This window comes from Myxine glutinosa, chromosome 6, assembly GCF_964187855.1.
Source record: "Myxine glutinosa chromosome 6, kmMyxGlut1.1, whole genome shotgun sequence".
NCBI classification, from domain to species: domain Eukaryota; kingdom Metazoa; phylum Chordata; class Myxini; order Myxiniformes; family Myxinidae; genus Myxine; species Myxine glutinosa.
This window is the reverse complement of record NC_136266.1, coordinates 176,577,390-176,601,489: the sequence shown is the minus strand read 5'-3', so window position 1 is coordinate 176,601,489 and position 24,100 is coordinate 176,577,390. Positions and strand designations below refer to the sequence as shown.

The window sequence follows — 24,100 nt, the reverse complement described above, 5'->3', positions numbered from 1 at the left end:
TGAAGGTTATACGTGGAGGTCAGAGTCAGTTGAAGGTTACATGTGGATGTCAGAGTCAGTTGAAGGTTACATCTGGAGGTCAGAATCAGTTGAAGGTTACATGTGGATGTCAGAGTCAGTTGAAGGTTACATGTGGAGGTCAGAGTTAGTTGAAGGTTACACATGGAGGTCAGAGTCAGTTGAAGGTTACATGTGGATGTCAGAGTCAGTTGAAGGTTACATGTGGAGGTGAGAGTCAGTTGAAGGTTACACATGGAGGTCAGAGTCAGTTGAAGTTTACACATGGAGGGCAGAGTCAGTTGAAAGTTACATGTGGAGGTGAGAGTCAGTTGAAGTTTACACATGGAGGTCAGAGTCAGTTGAAGGTTACATGTGGATGTCAGTCAGTTGAAGGTTACATGTGGAGGTGAGAGTCAGTTGAAGGTTACACATGGAGGTCAGAGTCAGTTGAAGTTTACACATGGAGGGCAGAGTCAGTTGAAAGTTACATGTGGAGGTGAGTGTCAGTTGAAGTTTACACATGGAGGTCAGAGTCAGTTGAAGGTTACATGTGGATGGCAGAGTCAATTGAACGTTACATGTGGAAGTCAGAGGGATCTTAGGATGCGTGTGGAAGGCAAGATAATCAAAGGTTACATATGAGGTGTGTGTGTGTGTGTGTGTGTGTGTGTGTGTGTGTGTGTGTGTGTGTGTGTGTGTGTGTGTGTGTGTGTGTGTGTGTGTGTGTGTGTGTGTGTGTTTGTTTGTTTGTGTGTGTGTCATTAGATGTTATCTCCACATGTGGGTTTCAGAAGGTGGAACGGAGAACTCACAGGTCTCAAAGTGTCCACCTTCGTTGTGCATATGTATGTGTTTGTGTATATTTATGTATGTATGTATGAATGTATGTATGTGTGTATGTTTGTGTGTGTATGTGTTTGTGTATGTGTTTGTGTGTTTGTGTATATGTGTTTATGTATGTGTTTGTGTAAATGTGTGTGTATATGTGTGTGTGCGTGTGTTTGTGTGTGTGTATATATGTGTGTGTGTGTGTGTATATTTGTGTGTGTGTATATATATTTGTGTGTGTGTGTGTGTGTGTGTGTGTGTGTGTGTGTGTGTGTGTGTGTGTATATATATATATTTGTGTGTGTGTGTGTTTGTGTGCACGTGAAATTATTTTACAGCTTTTGTGTTTTGTCTAATATTATGAGCTCCGACTTCCTTGACAGACAATCAGTTTGCAGTCTGAGACAATTATGGATGGCGTTTCGATCATCAATTGCTGCTGCTGTTGTTGTTGCTGTTGTTGTCATTAAAGGCAAATGAACTGCCATTTTAGTTGCTGACACAATATGTAAAAATCTCTTATAATATATATTATGAACACTTTCAACTCACTTTGGGTATTTTTCATGTTTTGTTTGATACACCGTGGTTACAGACTGCTTCGACTTTAAGGATTGTTCTTTTTATTCCTCAGCTGCAGAAACATTGGAGACAACACAGAATGAGGATCAAAAGAAGATATCAGAGAGCCATGATTCAGTACTGGTCGATGGAGGAGCTTTTATGCAGAGTGGAGATTTCAAAAAAGAAAAACAAGTGGAAGCAGGTCCCATGAAAGCGGCATTTACCCAAAGTTCAGAAACACATGGACTGACGGAGATCAAAGGAACTGATGGCCTAAAAATGAATGAAGATGAATCACTGGTTGAGACAACAAAGGAAGAAAAGAGTCCGTTTCATGATGCACATAAGGTTGACGTCAAAGAGAAGGACTCTTCGCTCACGTTAACGGAACCCAAACCATCGATAATTATTGAGGGAGAGAAAAGGCAAGACGTACCTGAGGAAGAGCTGCTTGGAAAGGAATCTCAGGATTTGATTGAAGGTTTGAAGGCCAAGGAGCGGAGCAATAAAACTGATGAAAACTGTCAGAACTTTGAAAACAAGGAAATGCCACATATTGAGACGACACCGACAGTGAACAAACAGGAATCAGCAGTAATGGACATTTCTGTGACGGCCACTGCTGAGAAAACATTAGCGAAGAAGGACGTGGACATGCAGCCAGAAAAGAAAAGGAAAGGTAAGTTACTTTTGAGCAAATACACCTGTCTGTTATTTTCATTGTATTTCCTTGATATGACACTATTAGTGAATGGCTCAAAGACCTTAACGAAAACATGGCTATATCCTCATAGCTTTTCCTCTATGCTCCATGGTTTAGTTTTGTTTAATACTCTATATGTTTGTTTGTAGGTATTGTAAAAGATTGACACCTTCATCGGTAACATTCACAACTCAGCTTCACTGCTGTTGAAGCGATGAATGACTCACGCTGCTGTTGCTCTTAGTGATCATATTTTTGTACACAGCTCCTTTCCTATTCCATCTCCAGGCGCTGCATGACGTCATTGCAGGGCACCGAAGGGGGCCCGGCGATGACGCACGCTGAAAGGGAGTACTCAGTTTTCACTCCGGTTTCTTGTTTTCCTGTTTTCTTGTTTTTCCTGTTTTTCATTTATTGATTTTAATTATGCAATTAATCAATCGATTATTGTACACCTCAAACTCCCAACACTTTCTCTATGTGCTGCATAGTACGGCGCCCCGGCAATGCCGTGCTGGAGGATGTTATTTATTTATTTGGCATGGGGGCGGTGTACATTGAATGTATCTGTACTTGTTTAGATTTATTGATTAATCAAGTAATCGATTAATTACTTAATTATTCTATTAATGACTTCATCAAATTTTTTTTTTAATTACAGATTCGGATGAAGCTGTGGTGGTTTAGGTATTTTAGTAGCCAATTTATTAATAATTTAATTATTTTACCATTATTATTTATTTATTTTCATTATTAATCATTTATTTATTTTCTTTCTCCTCTGGACAATATCTCATATCCTCTGGTGCCATCTGGACAATAATATCCTCTGGTGCCATCTCAGGCACCTTTTGAGCTAGAAAGCTGATATTTGAACACGACAGTGACCAAGTGATGTGGCTATAAAGGATATTTTTGATTTATTGATTAATCAATTAATCTATTTATTATTTGTTGATTAATCAAGTTATTATTTAATTTTTGATTAATTGATTGAATTAATTTTCAAATAGTTACAGCTTCGGATGAAACACTGGTGGTTGGGGTATGCTATCAGCCAACTGATTAAGAAATTATTTTCCGATTATTATTTATTGATTTTAATTACGCAACTAATCAATCAATTGTACACCTCTCCTTCCCAATATCGTCTCTGTCTGCTGCATGGCGGTATCGCCAGGTGCCGAAGGCGCCCCGGCAATGCCGCACTGGAGGATATTTATTTATTTGGCATGGGGGCGGTGTACTTTGAATGTATCTGTACTTGTTTGTTTTTGATTTATTCTCCTCCATGTCTTGAATTGTGCCTCCCAGTGGACACAAAAAGGGATGTTTCCAAAAGGACAGAACCTGTCTGCAGGTCACCAACCAGATCTAGGAAATCTGCAGAGCATGCCACACGACCTGTCAGCCCAAAGAAGCGTCAAAGAGGTATTGCTGTTCATGTGGCATTATTTTGTTATCCCCTGATTTGTAGTTTGATGACTACCAAAATGGCAATGTATTTAATTTTTGGTTTTACTAAAATCTCTTGTTGTCACAACTTGTACAGCTTTATACTTTATTGCTAACTTTATTCACAGTATTTCTTGGAGGGGGGGGGGGGGGAGTGGAGGAGGAAGGAGGAGATGCAGAGAAAGGAAAGTCATTTTGGGGGTTTATATTTTCCAGCACACCAGGTCGGTCTCAATGATTTCATTTCACCGCTGCAGCTTTGGCTTAGAATATTTACCTTTGCCATCCAAGGTGGATGGAGGTTATCCTTTCATCACTGCCTGTTTGGTTGTTTGTGAACAGGGTGTCTCAAAACGTTGTGGACCAATTTGGTGTAGAGGTTGGGTGTGTGACACGGACGAAATTATTAGATTTTGGTGAAGACCTGCATCCGGATCTGGATCTGAGAATTTTTTAAGCGATTCTTCACCATTGAGAGATATGGAAACAAAACGATATATATCACAATATGTCAAAAAGTTATGGACGGATTTGAACGAAACTTGGTGGACAGTTTGGGTTTGTGACGAGAACGAATCGATTCGGTTTTGGTGAAGATCCGAATTCGCATCTGGATCTGGGAATTTTAAAAAGTGATTCTTCACCATTGAGAGATGGGGCCACATGTAGCTACGATATGTGACATTGAAGCACGCGGTGCTACGTGCGCGACTTGCTACCAAGGAGGAAGCGGACAACGCGGTAAGTTTATAGTTCTTTATTCCAAAGAGGTCACTGTAGCACTGGCGCGCTCCGGGCTGCGCGCCCGGTGTATATCCTGAGGCCACGCCTACCCCTCGGGCGTGGCCGCCGCCCACTTGGTGCGCGGAATGATGTCACCACGCCAGTGGGCTTTCGTGTACGCCACACGCGCCCCCCCAGAATTCCCGCGCACCTGGAGGGCCAGTTTGCGGGGCAAACGGATGACCCGGCCGAAGTGCCCTCTGGCGACCGGCGGCGTCCGGGGTGCAGGGATGCCAGGTGGGATGCCCTCGGCTGTACCCGGGATGGGTGCCGGACCGGGGGGCGGCGTGCCTGTGGTGCTGGGCGGTGCCGGGGGTCCGCCCGCAGGGGGGCGGCCCCGACGCCGGGGCCGAGCCACCGGCAGTGGGTGGTCCAAATCGAGGGGGGCCGGCTTGAGGCAGTCTATGGAGACCCGGTCAGGAGTGCCGCCGATGTCCAGGGTGAAATGTTTCACCCCGGTCTCCAGCACGCGGAAAGGCCCGTCGTACGGGGGCCGCAGTGGTGTCCGGTGGGCGTCGTGCCGGACGAAGACGTACTCCATGGTGCGAAGCTCCGGGGCGACGTGTGTAGGAGGGTGCCCGTGGTGCGCCGTCGGCACCGGGGCGAACCTCCGGGCAGTCTCCTGCAGCGCAGAACGCTCCTTCGCCGCGGAACAAGGTACCGTGGGGTCGGGGAGGAACTCGCCCGGCACCCGCAGCGGTTGGCCAAAGACCAACTCCGCCGCGGATGCGCGCAGGTCCTCCTTGGGCGCCGTCCGGAGGCCCAGCAGGACCCAGGGGAGCCTGTCGACCCAGCCGCCGTCGCAGAGGGTGGCCCGGAGCGCGGCCTTCAACGAGCGGTGGAATCGCTCGCACAGGCCGTTGGCCTGGGGGTGGTAGGCCGTGGTTCGGTGCAGCTGGACCTCGAGCCCCCGCGGGACCGCGGCCCAGAGCTCCGAGGTGAACTTGGGGCCGTGGTCGGACGAGATGTCCGAGGGGGCGCCGAACCGGGCGACCCAGGTGGCGATGAACGCCTGCGCGACGTCTGCCGCCGTCGTCGCCACCAAAGACACGGCCTCCGGCCACCGGGTGGTGCGGTCCACCATGGTAAGGACATGGGTGAAACCCCGCGAGTGGGGCAGAGGTCCCACTAGGTCCACGTGCACGTGGTCGAACCGACGTTCCGGCACCGTAAACGGGGCCAAGGGGGCCTGGGTGTGCCGGTGCACCTTCGCGCGCTGGCACGCGAGGCATGTCCTGGTCCAGCCGCGGACGGCCTTCCGGAGGCCATGCCAGACAAACTTGTCGCCGACCAACCTCTGGGAGGCCTTCGTGCCCGGGTGGGACAGGCCGTGGATGGCGTCAAAAACCCGGCGCTGCCAGCCTGCGGGCACGATGGGGCGAGGCCGCCCGAGGGAGACGTTGCAAACGAGGGCCATGCCCGCGCCGTCGAAGGGCACCTCGGTGACGCGGAGGCCCGTGACGGCGGTCCGCAGGGCTTGGACCCCGGGGTCGGTGGCCTGGTCCGCCGCCATCCGGGCATAGTCGATGCCAAGGTGGACTGCGTGGGCGACGGCCCAGGAAAGCAGTCGCCCACCGGGTTGTCCTTTCCCGTGACGTGTCGGATGTCCGTCGTGTACTCGGACACGGCCACGGGGTGACGCTGTTGCCAGGCCGACCACGGCTCGGCGACCTTGCCCATCGCGAAAACCAGCGGCTTGTGGTCGACGAAGGCTGTGATGTGAACGCACGGCTCTCGAGCAGATGGCGGAAGTGCCTCACCGCCAGGTGAAGCCCAAGCAACTCGCGGTCGAAGGTACTGTAACGGCGTTCGGGCGGGCGAAGCTGCCGGCTGAAGAACGCCAGCGGTTGCCAAGCACCACGCACCCATTGCTCGTGCACCGCACCCACCGCGTAGTCCGAGGCATGAGTGGTGAGGGCGATCGGTGCATCGGGCGCCGGGTGCGCGAGCATGGTGGCGTTGGCAAAGGCGAGCTCGCACCCGAGAACGCCGCGTCCATCTGCTCGGTCCAGGTAACGTCACCTTTGCCCGGCTTCCCTCAAAGGGCCTCGTATAAGGGGCGCAGGAGCTGGGCGATGCGGGGCAGGAACAGATGGTAAAAGTTTATCATGCCCAGGAACTCCTGGAGCCCCTTGATTGTGCAGGGGCGCGGAAACCCCTTCACCGCCTCCACCTTGGCCGGTAGGGGGACGGCCCCGTGCCTGGTGACGCGGTGCCCCAAAAAGTCGATTTCAGCGACACCGAACTGGCACTTCGCGGGGTTCACGATCAGGCCGTGCTGGCCCAGACGTTCGAAGAGCGTGCGGAGGTGACGAAGGTGCTCTTCGTGGGACGCGCTGGCGGCGTGTCCCCGATCTCGGGGAGGTCCAAGAGGCGATCGGCCCGTGCGTCCACCGTAAGGCCGAACGTGGCGAGGAGGAGATGCTTGACCGCCTCGTATTTGCTGTCGGCAGGTGGATCCCTTAGGACCGATACGACGCGGGTGGCCGTGCCGGGCCCGAGGGCGGTGAGCACGTGGCAGTACATGGTCTCGTCCACCGTGATGCCTCAAAGTCGGAACTGGGCTTCTGCCTGCAGGAACCAAACTTCGGCTTGTGACTCCCAGAATTTGGGGAGCTTGATGGAGACCGCGTTGGTAGCCATTGTTGCGGCGGTTTCGGGTAGTCTGCGACGGCTGACTCGAATGTCGGAGGTCACCAATGAAGCACGCGGTGCTACGCGCGCGACTTGCTACCAAGGAGGAAGCGGACAACGCGGTAAGTTTATAGTTCTTTATTCCAAAGAGGTCACTGTAGCAGTGGCGCGCTCCGGGCTGCGCGCCCGGTGTATATCCTGAGGCCACGCCTACCCCTTGGGCGTGGTCGCCGCCCACTTGGTGCGTGGAATGATGTCACCACGCCAGTGGGCTTTCGTGTACGCCACAACATGATATTTCAAAAATTTGTGGACCGATTATGACAAAACTAGATGGACGAGTTGGTTAGTTGACACCGACAAGCCAATTCGATTTTGGTTTAGGTCCAGATCTGGCCTATCATTGGGATACAAAACGTGAACTGTTCAGCCTGGTGAAAATATGTGCTCTACCGAATGCCGTTCTACTTTGTACAAGCTTGTATTTGACACCGACCGGATAATTCATAAGCAGGATATTGTATTTGAAAGGTCCAGTTTGAATTCGGTTTGTATTAACGTACAATTTGAATACAAACCGTTTTTTGGCATTTCTGATGCAGTGAATTTGCGTCATGACATCGTACACCCTGTAGAAGAGGACATCAAGCACGCTGACCAATCTCCGAACCTCCACTTATCTCGTACATGTTAATGATCCCATAATGCCTTTCAAAAATTGTTTGCCAGTATCCTGGCCGAGTTCACCACTCTTTCTTTGGCTCGCCCCAGAGAGACGAAAGGCTCCACCGGGTGGCATCACCTATCAAAGTGTCGTGATGGTTCAATGTCAGTGTGACACCCAAACAATTGAGCATGTCAAGGGAAGAGATGAAACAGGTTTAAAGTGTGGAAGAGTTTTTCTTTTTCTACTGAGGAGAAAAAACGTTTCTCTCCTCTAGCTATCTGTAACGGAACGTTTTATTCTCTTTTTTTTTTTTTCTTTTTTTTTTGTATACAAGATCGAGGCTCGTGAAAGAGCGAAAATTCATCACACAGAAAGACAAACAGACACATAAAACAAATAACATCGGGAGCGGTAGACAAGATGGGGAGAGAGGGGGAAGGACACAAACACAACATTTGAGAGCAGGGACCGAGAGACATGGAGACATCGAGAGATCTGTGGGAGGGAGAGGGCTTTGGGGGGGAGGCATGTGAAGGGGGGAGGCATGTGAAGGGGGGGAGGCATGTGAAGGGGGGGGGGGGGGTGGGAGAGGTATAAACATATGGACACTGCCAGGATTTCCAGGAAATAAGTTGGAATTTCAAACAAGGTGGATCTGGGGTGAATTGGTGGGGGTAGAAAAGATCAAGGTTATGGATGGGGGAAGATAAGAGATGGTGGTGAACAGCTGTTTTAAAGACCTGGAGGGAGGAGAGGGATTGAAGGGAGTGTGGGAGTTTGTTCCACAGGCGGGAGAAAAGAGGAATGAAAGAGTGAAGGTGAGCAGAGAGCCGAGATTTCGGCAGTTTAACCATCAGAGGGTTGCTGGCAGATATTGTGCGACCTGTAGGAATATTTGGGGGACAGAGCACGGAGAGAGCTGGGGGAGCAAGGCCGGAGAGGAGTCGGTAGAAGACAGAAAGACCACCTACCTGCCTGCGGTGAGTGAGTGAAAGGCCCTCAGAGATAGCTTCATCGCGGGAGATTCCAATGATTTTGAAAGCTTTGGATTCAACAGCGTGAAGCCGAGCCAGGTGTGAGGCAGGAGCACCAGCCCATAGGGGAGAACAGTATTCCATTGAGCTGCGGATGAAAGCCTTGTATGTGGTGAGGAGCTCAGGAGTGCCGAGGAAGGACTTCGCACGACGGAGGATGCCCAGTCGGCGACTGGCTTTGGAGGCCAGCTTGGAAATGTGGTTTTCCCAAGAAAGATCATGGCAGATAGTGAGACCCAAAAGCTTGAGTGACAGAACTTCTTGGAGAGGATTGTTGAGAAAGTAGATGGGAGGGTTGTCCAGTCGATCTTTTCGGAGAGACATAGTAAGAGAGTGAGATTTGGCAGGATTGAAAGACATGTTCCACTTGTTTGACCAGTCTGTGATTTTGTCCAGGTCTTCAGAGAGTGAGGAGGCTGCAGACTGCCTATCTGAGGGAAGAGGAATGGAGCGGCAGAGAGTGGAGTCATCAGCAAAGAGATAGAGAGGATTTTCCAGAGAGTCAGAGAGATCATTGATAAAGACCAGAAAAAGCACAGGGCCCAGCACACTTCCTTGGGGAACTCCAGCCTGAACAGGAAGGGGAGATGAGAGAAATCCATTCAGGGCCACACGTTGACTATGACCAGAGAGGAAGTCCGCAAGCCATGCATGGAGATTTCCATGGATACCATAGGAGGAGAGTTTGGTGAGCAGAGCTGGGTGCCAGACCGTATCAAAGGCCCTTGATATGTCAAGGGAGACAGCTCTGATTTCCTGTTTGGCATTCAGGACCTCCATCCATTGTTGAGACAGCAGAAGCAGCATGTCCAGAGTAGAGTGACCTGGTCTGAAACCAAACTGATGATCAGAGATCAAGCCATTGGAGAAGAGGAAAGATTTCATATCCGAAGCAATGATGGATTCCATGACTTTGCTGATAATTGGGAGCAGGCTGATTGGTCTGTAGTTGCAAGGATCTGTTTTTGCACCTTTTTTGTGTAAAGCGGTAATGTTAGCTGATTTCCAGGATGCTGGCAGATGACCTTGAGCAAAAGATAGGGTGAAAAGAACAGAGAGAGGGTGAGATAGAGCGGCAGAGCAGGATTTTAGGACCCGTGGGCTGATGCCGTCTGGTCCAGTTGCAGAATCAGAGTCGAGGTTTGACAAAAACTCCTCCACCTTGTCAGGAGAGAAGGACACAGAGTCCAGGAGCATTTGGGTTCGACTGGGAAAGGTGGGAACAGAGAGAGATGGGTTTGGGACTAAGGATTTCGAGGCGAACACAGAGTTGAGGCATTCGGCTTTGTCACGTGCGATGTCAACTGTGTGGCCATTTGAGGTAAGGGAGGGGATGGAGGGGGAACAAACACCAGAAACGGATTTGACCAGACGCCACCAGGATTTGGAGGAAGGAGACAGGTTTGAGAGTTCATTCTTGAGTGAGGAGAGATAGTGCTTCCTGGCACTCCTGAGGGTAGACACACACTTGTTCCAAGCTTGGTGGAAGGAACTGAGATTTCCTTCAGTTGGATTAGCCTTCCAAGAGGCAAAGGCAAGTTGTTTCAGGGCAACTGCCTCACCACAAGATTCAGTGTACCATGGACGGGAGGAAGGGTAAGACAATTGAAGGCGAGATGGGATAAATCTGTGCATGAGAGAGATCAGTTTGCTTTGGAAGAATTCCCAGGAAGAATTGATGTCAGAGGCAGTGGAGATGGGAGACCAATCCAGACGATTGATGGCTGCTTGAAGACCGTCCCAGTCGGCCTGAGTGAAATGCCAGACTCGTCGACGCTGAGGAGGCTCTCTGAGAATGGCCAGAGAGATGTCCACTTTGACAAGCACATGATCAGAAGAACCGATTGGAGCAGAAGAAGAGCAGCAGACATTAGCAGGGAAGTTTGGCATAACCAAGTCTAGAAGAGAAGATACTCCATTGGCTGAGATCCGGGTCGGGAAATTGACAGATTGTGTCAATCCCAGTGAGTCACAGAAGTCCTTTGCTGAGGTGCCATGACTAGTGAGAGAGGAACCCACAATCTGTACAAACCTTTTATATCTGTTCAAAAGTTTTATTGCTCTGCATAAAGACAGGAAGCCATTGAATTGCAGAGCAATATCATTTGATTACATTACAGTGAATATGCATATTTTATAAAGAGCAACAAAAAACATGCTCATAGCCTCTGCCACCAAAGGCAGGTTATGTTTCCACCATTGGCTATTTGTCTGTCTGTCTGTTTCTCTGTCTGTAAGCAGGATAGCTCAAAACGTTATGGACGGATTCAGAGGAAATTGGATGGAGAGGTTGGGTGTGTGATGAGGATGAATTGATTAGAATTTTGTGGTGATCCGGATACGGATTTTTTTTTAATTCTTAAGTTGATTCTTCACTATTGAGAGATAGGCCTAAAAACGACATACAGCACGATATTTCAAAAGGTGGTGTGCCGATTATGACAAAACTTGGTGAATTAGTTGGGTGGGTTTATCAGAACAAGTGGATTCGATTTTGGTTCAGGTCCGGATGCAGGTCCGGCCTATCGGTGGGATACAACACGTAAACTGTTCAGCCTGGCGAAGGTGTACGAGTGCCATTGTAGTTCACTTCGAGTTGGAGCATGAAAATACTTCACACTGTTAGATATTGACCACATAGTGACTCCAGACATGTCTGACCACTGCTAGGTGACCATCATTTCTACTTCTTTGTACATGGTACATGTAGTATTAGAGTACTGAGAGCTGTTCTGTCGCTGCTTCTTCTGCAGACACTTGTTTTGAATTAAATATTGCACAAAACAGACGGGAAACCCTGACAAACAAACAAAACAAAAGCGAAAATTGCTTTGCAGCACATGTCCCCTACCGTAGTGATAAAATGCGATATTATGTAGTCCAAAAAGGCCATAACTCTGAAAAATTGACGAAATGCCCTGAAACTCGAAGTTGTTGTGTAACTTATCATAATGAAGCCATGTACCAAGTTTCAGTTGAATGTGTTGAAGGGTATGGGTGGAAAGTCTGAAAAACCACAGGTTGGACAGACAGACAGACAGACATACGGACAGATTGACGGACGAAGAGCAAACCTATAGTACTCTCTGGTGAAACCGATATGGGACTAATAACCTCAGGAAGTACATTCTCTTGTGAACCTGCTATTTTAATACAGTGATGTTATTGCTTTATTTATAGAATATAAACCTAAACTGGCATTCACGTCGACAGGTATGGAGGTTGAAAAGAAGCCTCTCGGTCCAGTGAGACTTCAACCAAAAGGTCTTATTTTTAGGTGAATATGTGAAAAATGTTAACATCTTGATCTCAAATTATGGAGAATAGGAATTTATTCTAGATAAAGAAGGTTACCATGGTATCAATCCAAAGAGTGAGTTTAATCATAGGTACCAAGGTTAACATCACTTATATAAATAAATGCTGTCCTGCTACCTCTGATTCCCAATAATATATTTCAATTTAACACCTCTCATCTGCACAGAATTTAACCGAAGGTGTTATCGAGAAGCGATTGATACATTTTTTGATTGAAAGTGTCATCAATCGTGGTCAATCAAATGCTCTTTCCCATGCTGTGCAGTTTTGTTTTACGTCATTAAAGCAGTTTTCGCAAAGCTTGCCAACAAAACGATGCGTGAGGACGAAAATGTACCGCAAGCTCCATTCTTTGTCCGTGCTTGGAGCTCCTTTTCCGAAACGAAAAATTCCCCAGAAACCTCTTTCACAACACCTGGAAATGAATGCTCCCTCGATGATATTTCTCTCGTAATTTTCTGGTTGATACAAGAAGACTCGTTTTAGCACTTTCCACCTGAATGTTCGCGACACAAATTAACAAACCTGTGGATTTTATAAACGAGGCATGTTGGCTCTTTCTCAGGTACATGAAAGCAAAAGATTGCACTCTTCAATTTTTATTTAATCTTGAAAACCATAAATTTTTGAGTTTTTGCATGTTTTAAAAACGTAATTCCAAAAATCATCTTTGCACAGCTATGACATTCGACAGTTTTTAACTTAATAAAACTCTTAAAGTAAAACAAATGAAATTTAAACAAGAAGAAAAAGACATATAATGTCATAGCCCACGCCGTGGTTTATGACTGTAAAGTTGCGGTACGGAGTTCAAGTCCGTCAGTCGACCTCTTCTCCCTTCCCCCCTCCGCCCTCCCTCCTCCCTCCTCTCCCAGCCCTCTCCCTTCCACAGATCTACCCACGTCCCTGTTCTCTACTGTTGTGCGTGTGTGATTCCCTCTCTCTCCCCCTCTTGTCTCTCGCTCCCTTCATTGTATGTTTTATGTATCTGTGCATGTTTTCATGTTTAATGTGTTAGCTCTTACACAAGCCTTGACTCAGTATATAAAAATATATATATTTGGTCGCATTGCAAAACAAAATCTTCTGCATATGTATACTCTCATGTATTGTCTTTGTGCCAAGTTTGAACAAAATCGGTCCATGCATGTCCGAGAAATGGATGAGACACGTTTCGTAACAAAATGGCCTCCAGTCGGCCATCTTGGATGTGATCTCTAAAACAAAAAAATGACGCACATATGTAAGCCATCATTCTTTATCTGTGTGCCAAGATTGAACAAGATCGGTAAATGCATTTCCGAGAAATGTTTGAGGATGTGTTCAATACTGGGTTTTTTACAACTAAAATAGCCGACAGTCTACCAGTCGGCCATCTTTGATCAGATCACAAAATAAAGTGAAGTGCACGTATAGGCCGTCATGTGCTGTGCTTGTGCCAAGTTTGAACAAAATTGGACAATGCATGTCCGAGAAATTGTTGAAGACACGTTTAAGTAACAAAATGGCCGCCAGTCGACCATCTTGGATCTGATCTCAAAAAAAAATGTCATGCATATGTTAGCCATGATTCATTAACGGTGTGAAGTTTGAACGACATCGGCAAATACATGTCTGAGAAATGGTTGAGGACGTGTTCAACATTGGGTTTTTTATAACTAAAATGGCAGCCAGTCGGCCATATTTGATCACATCGCGAAACAAAATGATGTGCATAATATGTATACCGTCATGTATTGTCATTATGCCAAGTATGAACAAAATCAGTCCATATATCTCCGAGATATGTTTGCGGACACACGGAAGCACGGACGAGACTAAATCCATAAGCCCCCATTTCGGATTAAGTCCAACAGCGTCTAATAATTCCATGTGCAGAAAAAATATGGCAAGCCTGTGAAAGATCCCAAAAGCTGAGGAGTTTACACATGTCTATCCACCAGGTATGCTTCTAAGAATTCTCAGTGATATCATGGGACAGCGAGAGGCACAAGTTAGTGGACGTTAAAGATCCCACGGTGTCCTTCACACAGAGTAGGCGAGCTAACCACCGGCATAAAGAACAACTTCCAAATTGCTGCCCTGACTTCCTGAGCCAGAATGGCGAACCAATAAGGATTGTAGCCCCGTAACTGCTTCAGCAACTCCAACGCTCTGCGTAGGGCTTGGCACATGAAGATGATGATCATATCCTCCAACATCTGATGATGATGATGATGACCATTCCTTTTTGCACCGTGATGATGCATATGGCTGCCGAAGCAGTTTCCTTCGCTATTTGGCACAATCGTGGATGGGTCGCCACTCCAACACAGGATACTTGAATGGTTCATTCATCCCAGTAAGCTGGTACTCATTTTTCCAACCTCAGAAGGATGACTAGGCTGAGTCAACCCCACCTGATGTTAATTCAACGGAATGTCAGGGGCTTGACCTCAGGACCTTGCGATCTCAAGCCAGCCACCTTAACTGTTAAGCCCACAGCAGCAGGGTTTCCTCCAACATACAACAACATTTTCCAAGAGAGGTGTGGGTACCTCTCTCACCAGCGATGGCACCTCAGCAAAGGACTTCTGCGCCTCATTGGGACTGACACAATCTGTCAATTTCCAGACCCGGATCTCAGTCAACAGAGCATCTTCTCTTCTAGACTTGGTCATGAGAAATTTCCCTGCAAATGTCTGCTGCTCTTCTTCTGCTCCAATCGGTTCATCTGATCATTTGCTTGTTAAAGTGGACATCTCTCTGGCCATTCTCAGAGAGCCTCCCCAGCGCCGACGGGTCTGGCATTTCACTCAGGCCGACTGGCACGGTCTTCATGCAGCCAGCAATCATCTGGACTGGTCTCCCATCTCTACTGCCTCTGACATCAACTCATCCTGGGAATTCTTCAAAAGTAAATGGCTCTCTCTCATGCACAGATTTATCCCATCTCGTCTTCAGTTGTCATACCCTTCCTCCCATCCATGGTACACAGAATCTTGTGGTGAGGCAGTTGCCATGAAACAACTGACTTTCTCCTCTTGGAAGGCAAATCCAACTGAATGCAATCTCAGTTCCTTCCATAAGGCTCGGAACAAGTGTGTGTCTGCCCTCAGGAGAGCCAGGAAATAATATCTCTCTACTCTCAAGACTGAACTCTCAAACTTGTCTCCCTCTTCCAAATCCTGGTGGCATTTGGTCAAATCTGTTTCTGGTGTTTGTTCCTCCTCCATCCCCTCCCTCACCTCAAACAGCTACACAGCTGACTCTGCACATGAAAAAGCTGAATGCCTCAACTCTGTGTTTGCCTCAAAATCTTGTGGCCCAAACCCATCTCTCTCTGTACCCACCGTACCCAGTCGTACCCAGCTGCTCCTGGACTCTGTGTCCTTCTCTCCTGACAAGGTGGAAAAGTTTCTGTCAAACCTCGATTCTGATTCTGCAACTGGATCAGACGGCATCAGCCCACGTGTCCTAAAATCCAGCTCTGCCACTCTATCTCACCCTCTGTCTGTTCTCTTCACCCTCTCTTTTTCTCAAGGTCATCTACCATCAGCTTGGAAATCAGCCAACATCACAGGTTTACACAAAAAATGTGCAAAAACAGATCCTTGCAACTACAGATCAATCAGCCTGCTCCCAATCATCAGCAAGGTCATGGAATCCATCATCACTTCTGATATTAAAGCCTTCCTCTTCTCCAATGGCTTGATCTTGGATCAGCAATTTCGATTCAGATCAAGTCACTCTACTCTAGACATGCTACTTCTGCTGTCTCAAAAATGGATGGAGGTCCTCAATGCCAAACAGGAAATCAGAGCCGTCTCCCTTGACATACAGTCACGTGAAAAAGTAAGTACACCCCATGTAAAGTTTTGACTTTTTCAACATATTTCAACATACAGGTATTTGATCTTCATTTCAACAATATTGATAGATAAAGGTGATATAATATAACAAATATCATGAAACATTTACATTTTGTTGTCTATTGTATAATTTAAATAAACATAAATGCAAATTTTGCATGTGGAAAAAGTAAGTACACCCCTCCATTTATCACGACTTCAAATACATAAAATTAGAATCAGGTGCACCAGCTCAGGTGCAGATGATTAGAACATCATTAGAGATGATCTTGGAGGAACCTGCCTTATTTAAACCTCAGACATTTACTTTGGTTTGCTCTTTGTTGTTGAAGTGTGCGGCGTCACAATGCCTCGATCAAAAGAGCTCTCTGAGGCCTTCAGAAAGAAGGTTATAGATGCCTACGAGTCTGGGAAGGGATTTAAAAAGATCTCCAAACAATTTGAAATCAATCATTCGACTGTCCGGAAGATCATCTACAAGTAGAGAAGATTCCAAACAACTGCCAACTTGTTCAGGCCAGGCCACCCCAGCAAGTTCAGCCCGAGAGCAGACCGCAAGATGCTGAAAGAAGTCTCTATGAACCCCAGAATGTCATTACGGGACCGACAGGTAGCTCTTGCCACTGTTGATGTCAAAGTGCACTAGTCCACCATTAGAAAGAGGCTGCACAAATTTGATCTACATGGGAGGTGTGCCAGGAGGAAACCTTTGCTGTCCAGAAAGAACATCAGGGCAAGACTAAAGTTTGCCAATGAACACCGAGGCAAAGACCAGCACTTCTGGAACAATGTGCTCTGGACAGATGAGTCAAAGGTAGAGCTATTTGGCCAAAGTACCAGAAGACATGTTTGGCGAAAACCAAAGACAGCATTTGACCACAAGAACCTGATACCAAATGTAAAGCATGGTGGTGGAAATATTATGGTTTGGGGCAGCTTTGCTGCATCAGGGCCTGGGCAGCTCACCATCATAGAATCCACTATGAATTCTTCATTGTACCAGAGGGTGCTTGAGGATAATGTTAGGCCATTTGTTGTAAAGTTGAAGCTCAACCGAAGGTGGACCTTGCAACATGACAATGACCCTAAACATACCAGTAATTCCACCAAGGAATAGCTGAAAAGAAAGAAGTGGAGGGTTCTGGAATGGCCAAGTCAAAGCCCGGATCTAAATCCCATCGAGATGTTGTGGGGGGATTTGAAACGAGCTGTGCATGCAATAAACCCCTCAAACATCGCACAGCTGAAAGAATTCTGCATGGAGGAGTGGGCAAAAATTTCTCCCAGTCGATGTCAGAGACTGGTAGACAGTTATAAGAAACACCTACTTGAGGTTGTTTCTGCCAAAGGGGGCAACGCCACCTATTAGAGCCAAGGGTGTACTTACTTTATCCACATGCGAAATGTGCATTTATGTTTATTTAAATTATACAATGGACTACAAAATGTAAATGTTTCATGATATTTGTTATATTATATCACCTTTATCTCTCAATATTGTTGAAATGAAGATCAAATGGCTGTATGTTTGTAATATGTTGAAAAAGTCAAAACTTTACATGGGGTGTACTTACATTTTTCACGTGACTGTATCTCGTGCGTTGGATACGGTCTGGCACCCCACTCTGCTCACCAAACTCTCATCCTATGGTATCCATGGAAATCTCCACACATGGCGTGTGGACTTCCTTTCCAGTCGCAGTCAACATATGGCCCTGAATGGATTTCTCTCATCTCCCCTTCCTGTTCAGGTTGGAGTTCCTCAAGGTAGTGTTCTGGGCCCTGTGCTTTTTTTGGCATTCATCAATGATCTCTCCGACTATCTGGAAAATCCTCTCTATCTCTTTGCTGATGACTCCACTCTCTGCCGCTCCATATCTCAACCCTCAGATCCGCAGGCAGCAGCCTCTGCACTCTCTGCAGACCTGGAAAAAAATTACAAACTGGTCAAACAAGTGGAACATGTCTTTCAATCATGACAAATCTCACACTCTTACTATGTCTCTCCGAAAAGACCGACTGGAAAACCCTCCCATTTACTTTCTCAACAATCCTCTTCAAGAAGTTCTGTCACTCAAGCTTTTGGGTCTCACTATCTGCCATGTGATCATCATCACTGTCATCACTATCTTACACTAATTTTACCAACAGGACTGATATCAACAGACTCAAGAGCACCTTGAAAGAAAATTATTTACTTCAATTTCCTCTGAAAATGGAAATAAAAACGAGCAACATGTCTGTTCCTTATGATATTCCTAAATAGCACTGGAGCATACAGTATGCTCAACCAGAGCAGCCAACACCTGTGCTTAACACAATCACAAGCGTTGACGGAATGATGCAAGTTCATTCAATTGGAAAACCTCTTGGTGCTCACACTTTGGTGAGCTTGCTAATAGTTTATTTCAGACTGTGAACTCTAACTTAAGAAATGACTGCACTCCATGTATGTCATATTGAACATATACGAGGAGCATCCTGTCAAATCTGAAACGTGCAAACTATGATGAATGCCACAGAGGTACCTGGAAAGTGATTGACAGTAACGACCTAAATACAGTGCCTTCAGAAAGTATTCACACCCCTTGACTTTTTTCACATTTTGTTGTGTTACAGCCTGAATTTAAAATGGATTAAATGTCAATTTTTTGTCACTGATCTGTACAAAACACCCCATAATGACAAAGTGAAAACATGTTTTTCGAAAATTTTACAAATTTATTGAAAATTAAGTACGTAAATATCTAGTATACATAAGTATTGTTATGAATTTGGTAATGCAACATCTAGAGCTAGGTAGATCTGAATAGGTAGGTATTCGGCTGTCGTGACAGGGACTCTACATGTAATAAGTTATTGATGTTCAGGCGGTTGTCGGGGTAAGATGTATGAGTGTGGATCTACCTGGAGATTCGAGTGTTAAATAGTGAGGGATTAAAGGTAACGCCCCTGTGAGTCTCACCTAGTAATCAAACCTTTGTCCTTTATGGCACTGCAAACCACATAAACATTAGTTAGGTCCTTAGCGCAACATTAAATAATCCCCTTTCCCTGACAAGGACTTCGTATTAAATTGACAAGAAACCAGGTCAAAAACACCGCCATGATTGGCCGCCACCGTGTACACCTCCAAAGGCCTACAAACCTGGCCGGCACGTGTTATGCCAGGACCGCAGGGTCGCGTAACGGGGGAGATGTCAGGAGTCGCGGGAGGCTTTGATTGGCTGAGGAGTGCGCAATGTGACGTCATCGGCCACCAATATAGGCGACGGTCGGACGCCATTTCAGGAGTTGAGTTGAGTTCGTGGCAGGCACTGGCAGACGCAGGCAGGCACCAGAGAGTTGAGCGGTGGTGGAGAGTTGGAGAGGACACGCCATTCCAGTCGCAGTTCGAGTGCAGTTCGGGTTGTAGGGAGTCGCAGGAGACACACGAGAGCACACCCAGTTGGCACTGAGCAGTTCGTTGGCACTTGGCTGCCAGCACTCCCGCGTCGAGTCGAGTGGAGTTGAAAGGAGTCCTTCCTGTCCCTGGTCAAGTGGAGCCGCTGGCCTGCGTCGGACGCGTGGTGCTTGGAGCGAGGGGCCTCGTGGTGTGCGATCGGGCCGGAAGGAGCGGTGCTGGACACCAACAATACAAGACGACAAAGACAGATAAGCCCGATCTCCGCGTATATTTTGAACGACGGGACGTGTTATTTTCGTGATTAATCTCCCTCGTTTGTGTTTGCTGTCAGTCGTGTGGGGACGTCCCGATTTAGGTTTATTAGAGTTATTAGATTTACCGGCGGGCTTTTTCACTGGCTTTACTTTTCCTAATAAACCCTTATATTACTTTTTGTACATAATATCTGAACGCAGTTTTCCTGGGTGTTTGATTTTAATAGATAAGGTTGCGGAGCCTTCGCTGCGTCCCGCTATTCCGCGCGTTGGTGTTGAACTTGAGTCCGCCATTGAGTGTTCGCCTCGGGAGTTAAAGTCTCGCAAATCGGTCATCCGTAACTGTGGTGTTAACCACGGTTACGCGACAAGTGGTGTCAGGAGTGTAGGATTTGAACCCGTCGGACAAATTTTTTTGTCCGCGGCGAGACATCGACACGGTCGGGCGTACATTGCGTCCGACGTTCGAACGCAAAATTTGTATAGGCGAGGCGGAGAAATTTAATAATCAATTGGGCATACGGAGCGCGATATCGCGTCTTCGTCAAATTTAAATTGTGTTTTTGGTATTAAAATAAATACGCGCGCGGGAAACAATCTTCCGGAAAGCGGATGTCGGAAATTGATGAGATGGAAGTACGCAGCGAGGCCTCCGTCAGCGTCGGGAGTGAGCCGGAAATAGGGGAATTAGATGCAGAGGTGAGCCTTGGAACCTCCCTCGTCCCGAGCACCAACTTATCCCCCTCCCCCACCGGGGAGTCGGGAGCAGTAGGAACGGCCCCGACAACCGACCAGATGTTGGGTCAATTGCTTCGAAAAATTGACGGGCTGGAAAATAAAATGAGTAAGGAATGTAGGGAAGGAATGAAGGGAATGAGTGATCGATTGGAGGAACAAATGGGACAAATGAAAAGTGGGTTGGGAAATAAAATTGATGGGTTAAAAGGGGAACTGAATGCCCAGAGTGATAAAATTGAAGGATTAAAGGAGGGATTGAAAGAACAAATCAAAGGGATGGTCAGCAAAATCGATGGATTGGAGGGAAAAATGGAGGTGATGAATGAACAAATGAATGAACAAGGGAATGAAATAAAGGAAAGGAATGAACAATTGGAAGGAAAAATTGGGGAAATGGCACAGCAGCTGGGGGAACGAATTGATGGCATAGAAGGGAGAGTGCAAAACCAAATTACGGACAGACTGGGGAAATTTGAGGGTAAAGTAGAAACTCAAATGGGGGAGATGGAAAAAGCCATAGGGGTGGAAATTGAATTGAAACGGGAAGAATTAATGTCAAAAATAGAGGAGGGCGTGACGCAGGCTGTCCAAATGGGGGAAAAGTTGGAGGGTCAGATTGGTGCCACAAATGCTCGAATTGATAAAGCAAATGGGGACCTGGAAGGCTATCGGGGCCGGGTGGATGCCAGAATGCTACAGCAGAGTGAGGAATGGGGATTGCTCAACCGACAAGGGGGCAAATTGGCCGAGGAGGTGAGGGGGTTGGAAACCCGCATAAAAGAGCAGGAGCAAGGGTTAATTGAGAAAGGCCTGTGGGGGCCACTAATGGATAATGAAAGGGTGAGTGATTTTATGCAGGAGCGACTGGAGATCTGGGACAATACCATCAAGAAGGAGGTTGGTCGGGTTCAAGAGAGCCTGAAGGAAGAGGTGAGTAGGTCGGTTAAACATTTTCAGGACCAGATTAAGGTGACCCAGGAGACCCTCACCACGAGCCACATTTGGACACCAGAGGCTCCGAAACGGAATACCCAGTTGGGGGGGTGTTTTGGCCCCGGACTGGATTTGGACAGAGAGGAATCGGGGAATAGAGTCTCTGGAAAAACAATCCCCCTCGTACATTTTGACGGATCAGGGAGCCTCGAGGCTTTCCTGACACAATTCGAGTGCGTGTCTCAGCTCAATGGTTGGGGAGAGCGGGAGCGCATGGGGAATCTGGTGGCGACACTGCGTGGGTCAGCCGCCGACGTGTTGAACGTAGTCCCAGAGGGAATATTGACCAGCAAGGCCATTTGTGAGGCCTTAAATAACAGGTACGGGACAGGCGCAAGGTGCGACCTCGTCAGGGCACAGCTGCTGCATCGCAGGCAAAAGCCTAATGAGACGTTGCAGGAGCTGGCCCAGGATATATACCAGTCTGTGAGGATAGCATACAGGGACCTACCAGCACAGGCGTGGGACAAGCTGGCGATAGAAAAATTTATGGCGGCTCTCCCTGATCCTGAGGTCCGGACGTTGGTGGAGTTACAGGACCCACCCACGGTGCACCGGGCAGCGGAATGCGCGGCGAGACTGACCTTTTTGAGAAGGTCGAACCGCGCATCGGAGAGGGCACCTGTGACGGTACGGCAGACCGAGGTGCGGGATCGGGAAAAGCCAGAGGATGACATCGGGCGAATGTTAAGGGGAATCAGCCGCCAGCTGACAAATTTGATGGGGGGACAAATTGCAGGGAGCGAGTCACGACAGGGTGGTCCAGGTTGGCCATCAGGACGGCCTGATTTTTATCGGGCTGGGCCGGGAGAAAGGGGGGCTCCACCTGGCTACCAGAGGGGTCCGTTCTTGGGGACTTGTTTTAGATGTGGGAGAAGAGGGCACAGTCAGAGGAATTGTCGGCAACCATATGGGCCCCCACCTCCTGACAGGCTTCGCAGTCCAGAAAGGAGGGGGCCCCCAGTAGGTCCACAGATGCCAGACAGAGGACCACCACCTCCGCCTGGGCCAATAGAGGTAGAGTGTGCGGGAAACTAGAACGAGCCGAGCATACGGGGCCATGCTCGGCTGGCAAGTGTGTGGAGAAGCGCCCTCCTTTGGTGGAAGTAGTGAATTGCGGACAAATTGGCACGGGTAATCTAAGGGTTAGATGCAAAATTGAGGGAGAATTTTGTGAGGCTGTGGTGGACACTGGAGCCAGTGACACCATTATCAATCCGGGTGTGCTAGACCAGAGTGTTGGAGGCTGGGACAAAATTGATAGGGTAGAAGGACACAGCCTTCAACTGGCTACGGGGGCAACGGCACCAATATTGGGACGCGGAGTGGTGAGGATGGAGTTGGGTGGCCTGGAGGTCAGCGTGGTTGTGTGGGTGGCGGGGGTGTGCGATCAGTGTCTGTTGGGACTGAGTTTCCTGGTGGAACATGACTGCCAATTAGACCTTGGGCGTGGTCATATGTGGTTGGGCACCGAGAGGCTGCAGTTAATGGGACTGGGGGATGACGAGGAGGTGCAGGGGACGTGGCTGGAGGTGCCGCGCACTGTGACCGTGCCTCCCAGGTCCGAGAGAGTCGTGATGGCAGAGTTAGCAGCAGGTGCTCAACCCATTGGCCAGCTGGGGCTAGTGGAGTCGTGGTCCTCGCAGGGGACGGAGGAATTAATGGTGGGTCGCACCCTCATAGACACCCGTGGGCCTATGCTGGCAGTCAGGCTGCTCAACTTGTCCGACAGCCCCCGCACTATAAGGGGCGGAGCCATCGTAGCCAAATGCAGTAGTGTAGTAGAGGTCACCGGAGGAGGTGGATCCACATGCTTGCCAGTACAGCCGGAAGGAGGGCAAAATTTGGGGAAATGTGATTGGTCAGAGGGAGTGCGGGACATGATGACACGCTCTGAAGAGGGCCTAACATCGGAGCAGGTAGAGACGTTGCACAATTTGGTTGGTAAGAACTTGGGTGTTTTTTCTCTCTCCCCCGAGGATGTTGGACGCACGAGTCTCGTCAGGCACAAAATTAGCACTGGCGAGGCTCGGCCTGTTCGCCAACCGCCGAGGCGGCTCCCTTTCGCTAAGAAGGAGGAGGCAGAGGAACAGGTGAGCAAAATGGAAAGGGCCGGGGGTGGTGCTTCGGCAGGTGACTGATGTGGTGTTCAAAATTCAGATGGGCCCGCATGCCCTTCCACAGATAGTTCACGGGGATAGATTGAGCTCCTACATGGGTCGGGAGGCTCCGGAGTGGATTGGAAGGGTGAGGGGGAAATTAGGTGTGGTGGATGGCACTCTTGAACCTGACCAACCTGCAACTACCTGCGCTTGAGGTGAGTGTTTTGAGGAGTACTGTCCCAGGCTTCAGGATTTGCTTTGGGAAATTGGGGACATGTAATTTGGAGTTGGGAGGCGGGTGAGAGTGATGACATGGCCGGTGAGGGGATGGAATGGGAGCCACAGAGTCTTGTGGGTGGCGTATGTTTTTGTATTGTGGTTAGGTGTTTTGATGTGGTCGTGAGAGTGGAACCTGGAGAGTGAGTGATGATTATTGGAGATAATGAGGGGCGATAAATTGTGCTTTTTGGAAATGTGCTAATGGAAATGTGTAAGGATTCAATGATTCGAACTGTGAATGGGATTTCACATTGGCAGGCCATGGCAAGCCTTGTAACACCTTTTACACCATCTATGAATTGTACTGAATTGTGCTGAGTTGTGTGGAGAATTGAATGGCAGCGGGGGAGGAAGTGTGTTTTGGGGTCTTGTGGGTGGGAAAGGTGTGTGTGTCCGCAGGTACAGAGCAAGCTCTGAGGAGCGATGCCTGCGGGCCCCCCTCTGCGGCAATTACCCCTGGCAGCCGGTGGTAACTGGAAATTGGAGCTCGT

The 24,100-nt window shown here is 48.1% G+C and overlaps 1 protein-coding gene across 2 annotated transcripts in view; it reads left to right on the top strand.

The window, feature by feature from the left end:
* Positions 1-24,100, top strand: part of LOC137428974 (uncharacterized) — a 151,922-nt gene that overhangs the window by 84,722 nt on the left and 43,100 nt on the right. For both annotated transcript variants that reach the window (XM_068118910.2, XM_068118911.2), the window contains exons 5-6: positions 1,463-2,071; positions 3,410-3,526. In XM_068118910.2, the coding sequence (XP_067975011.2) occupies positions 1,463-2,071; positions 3,410-3,526 (726 nt within the window). The remainder of the gene's footprint in view (positions 1-1,462; positions 2,072-3,409; positions 3,527-24,100) is intronic.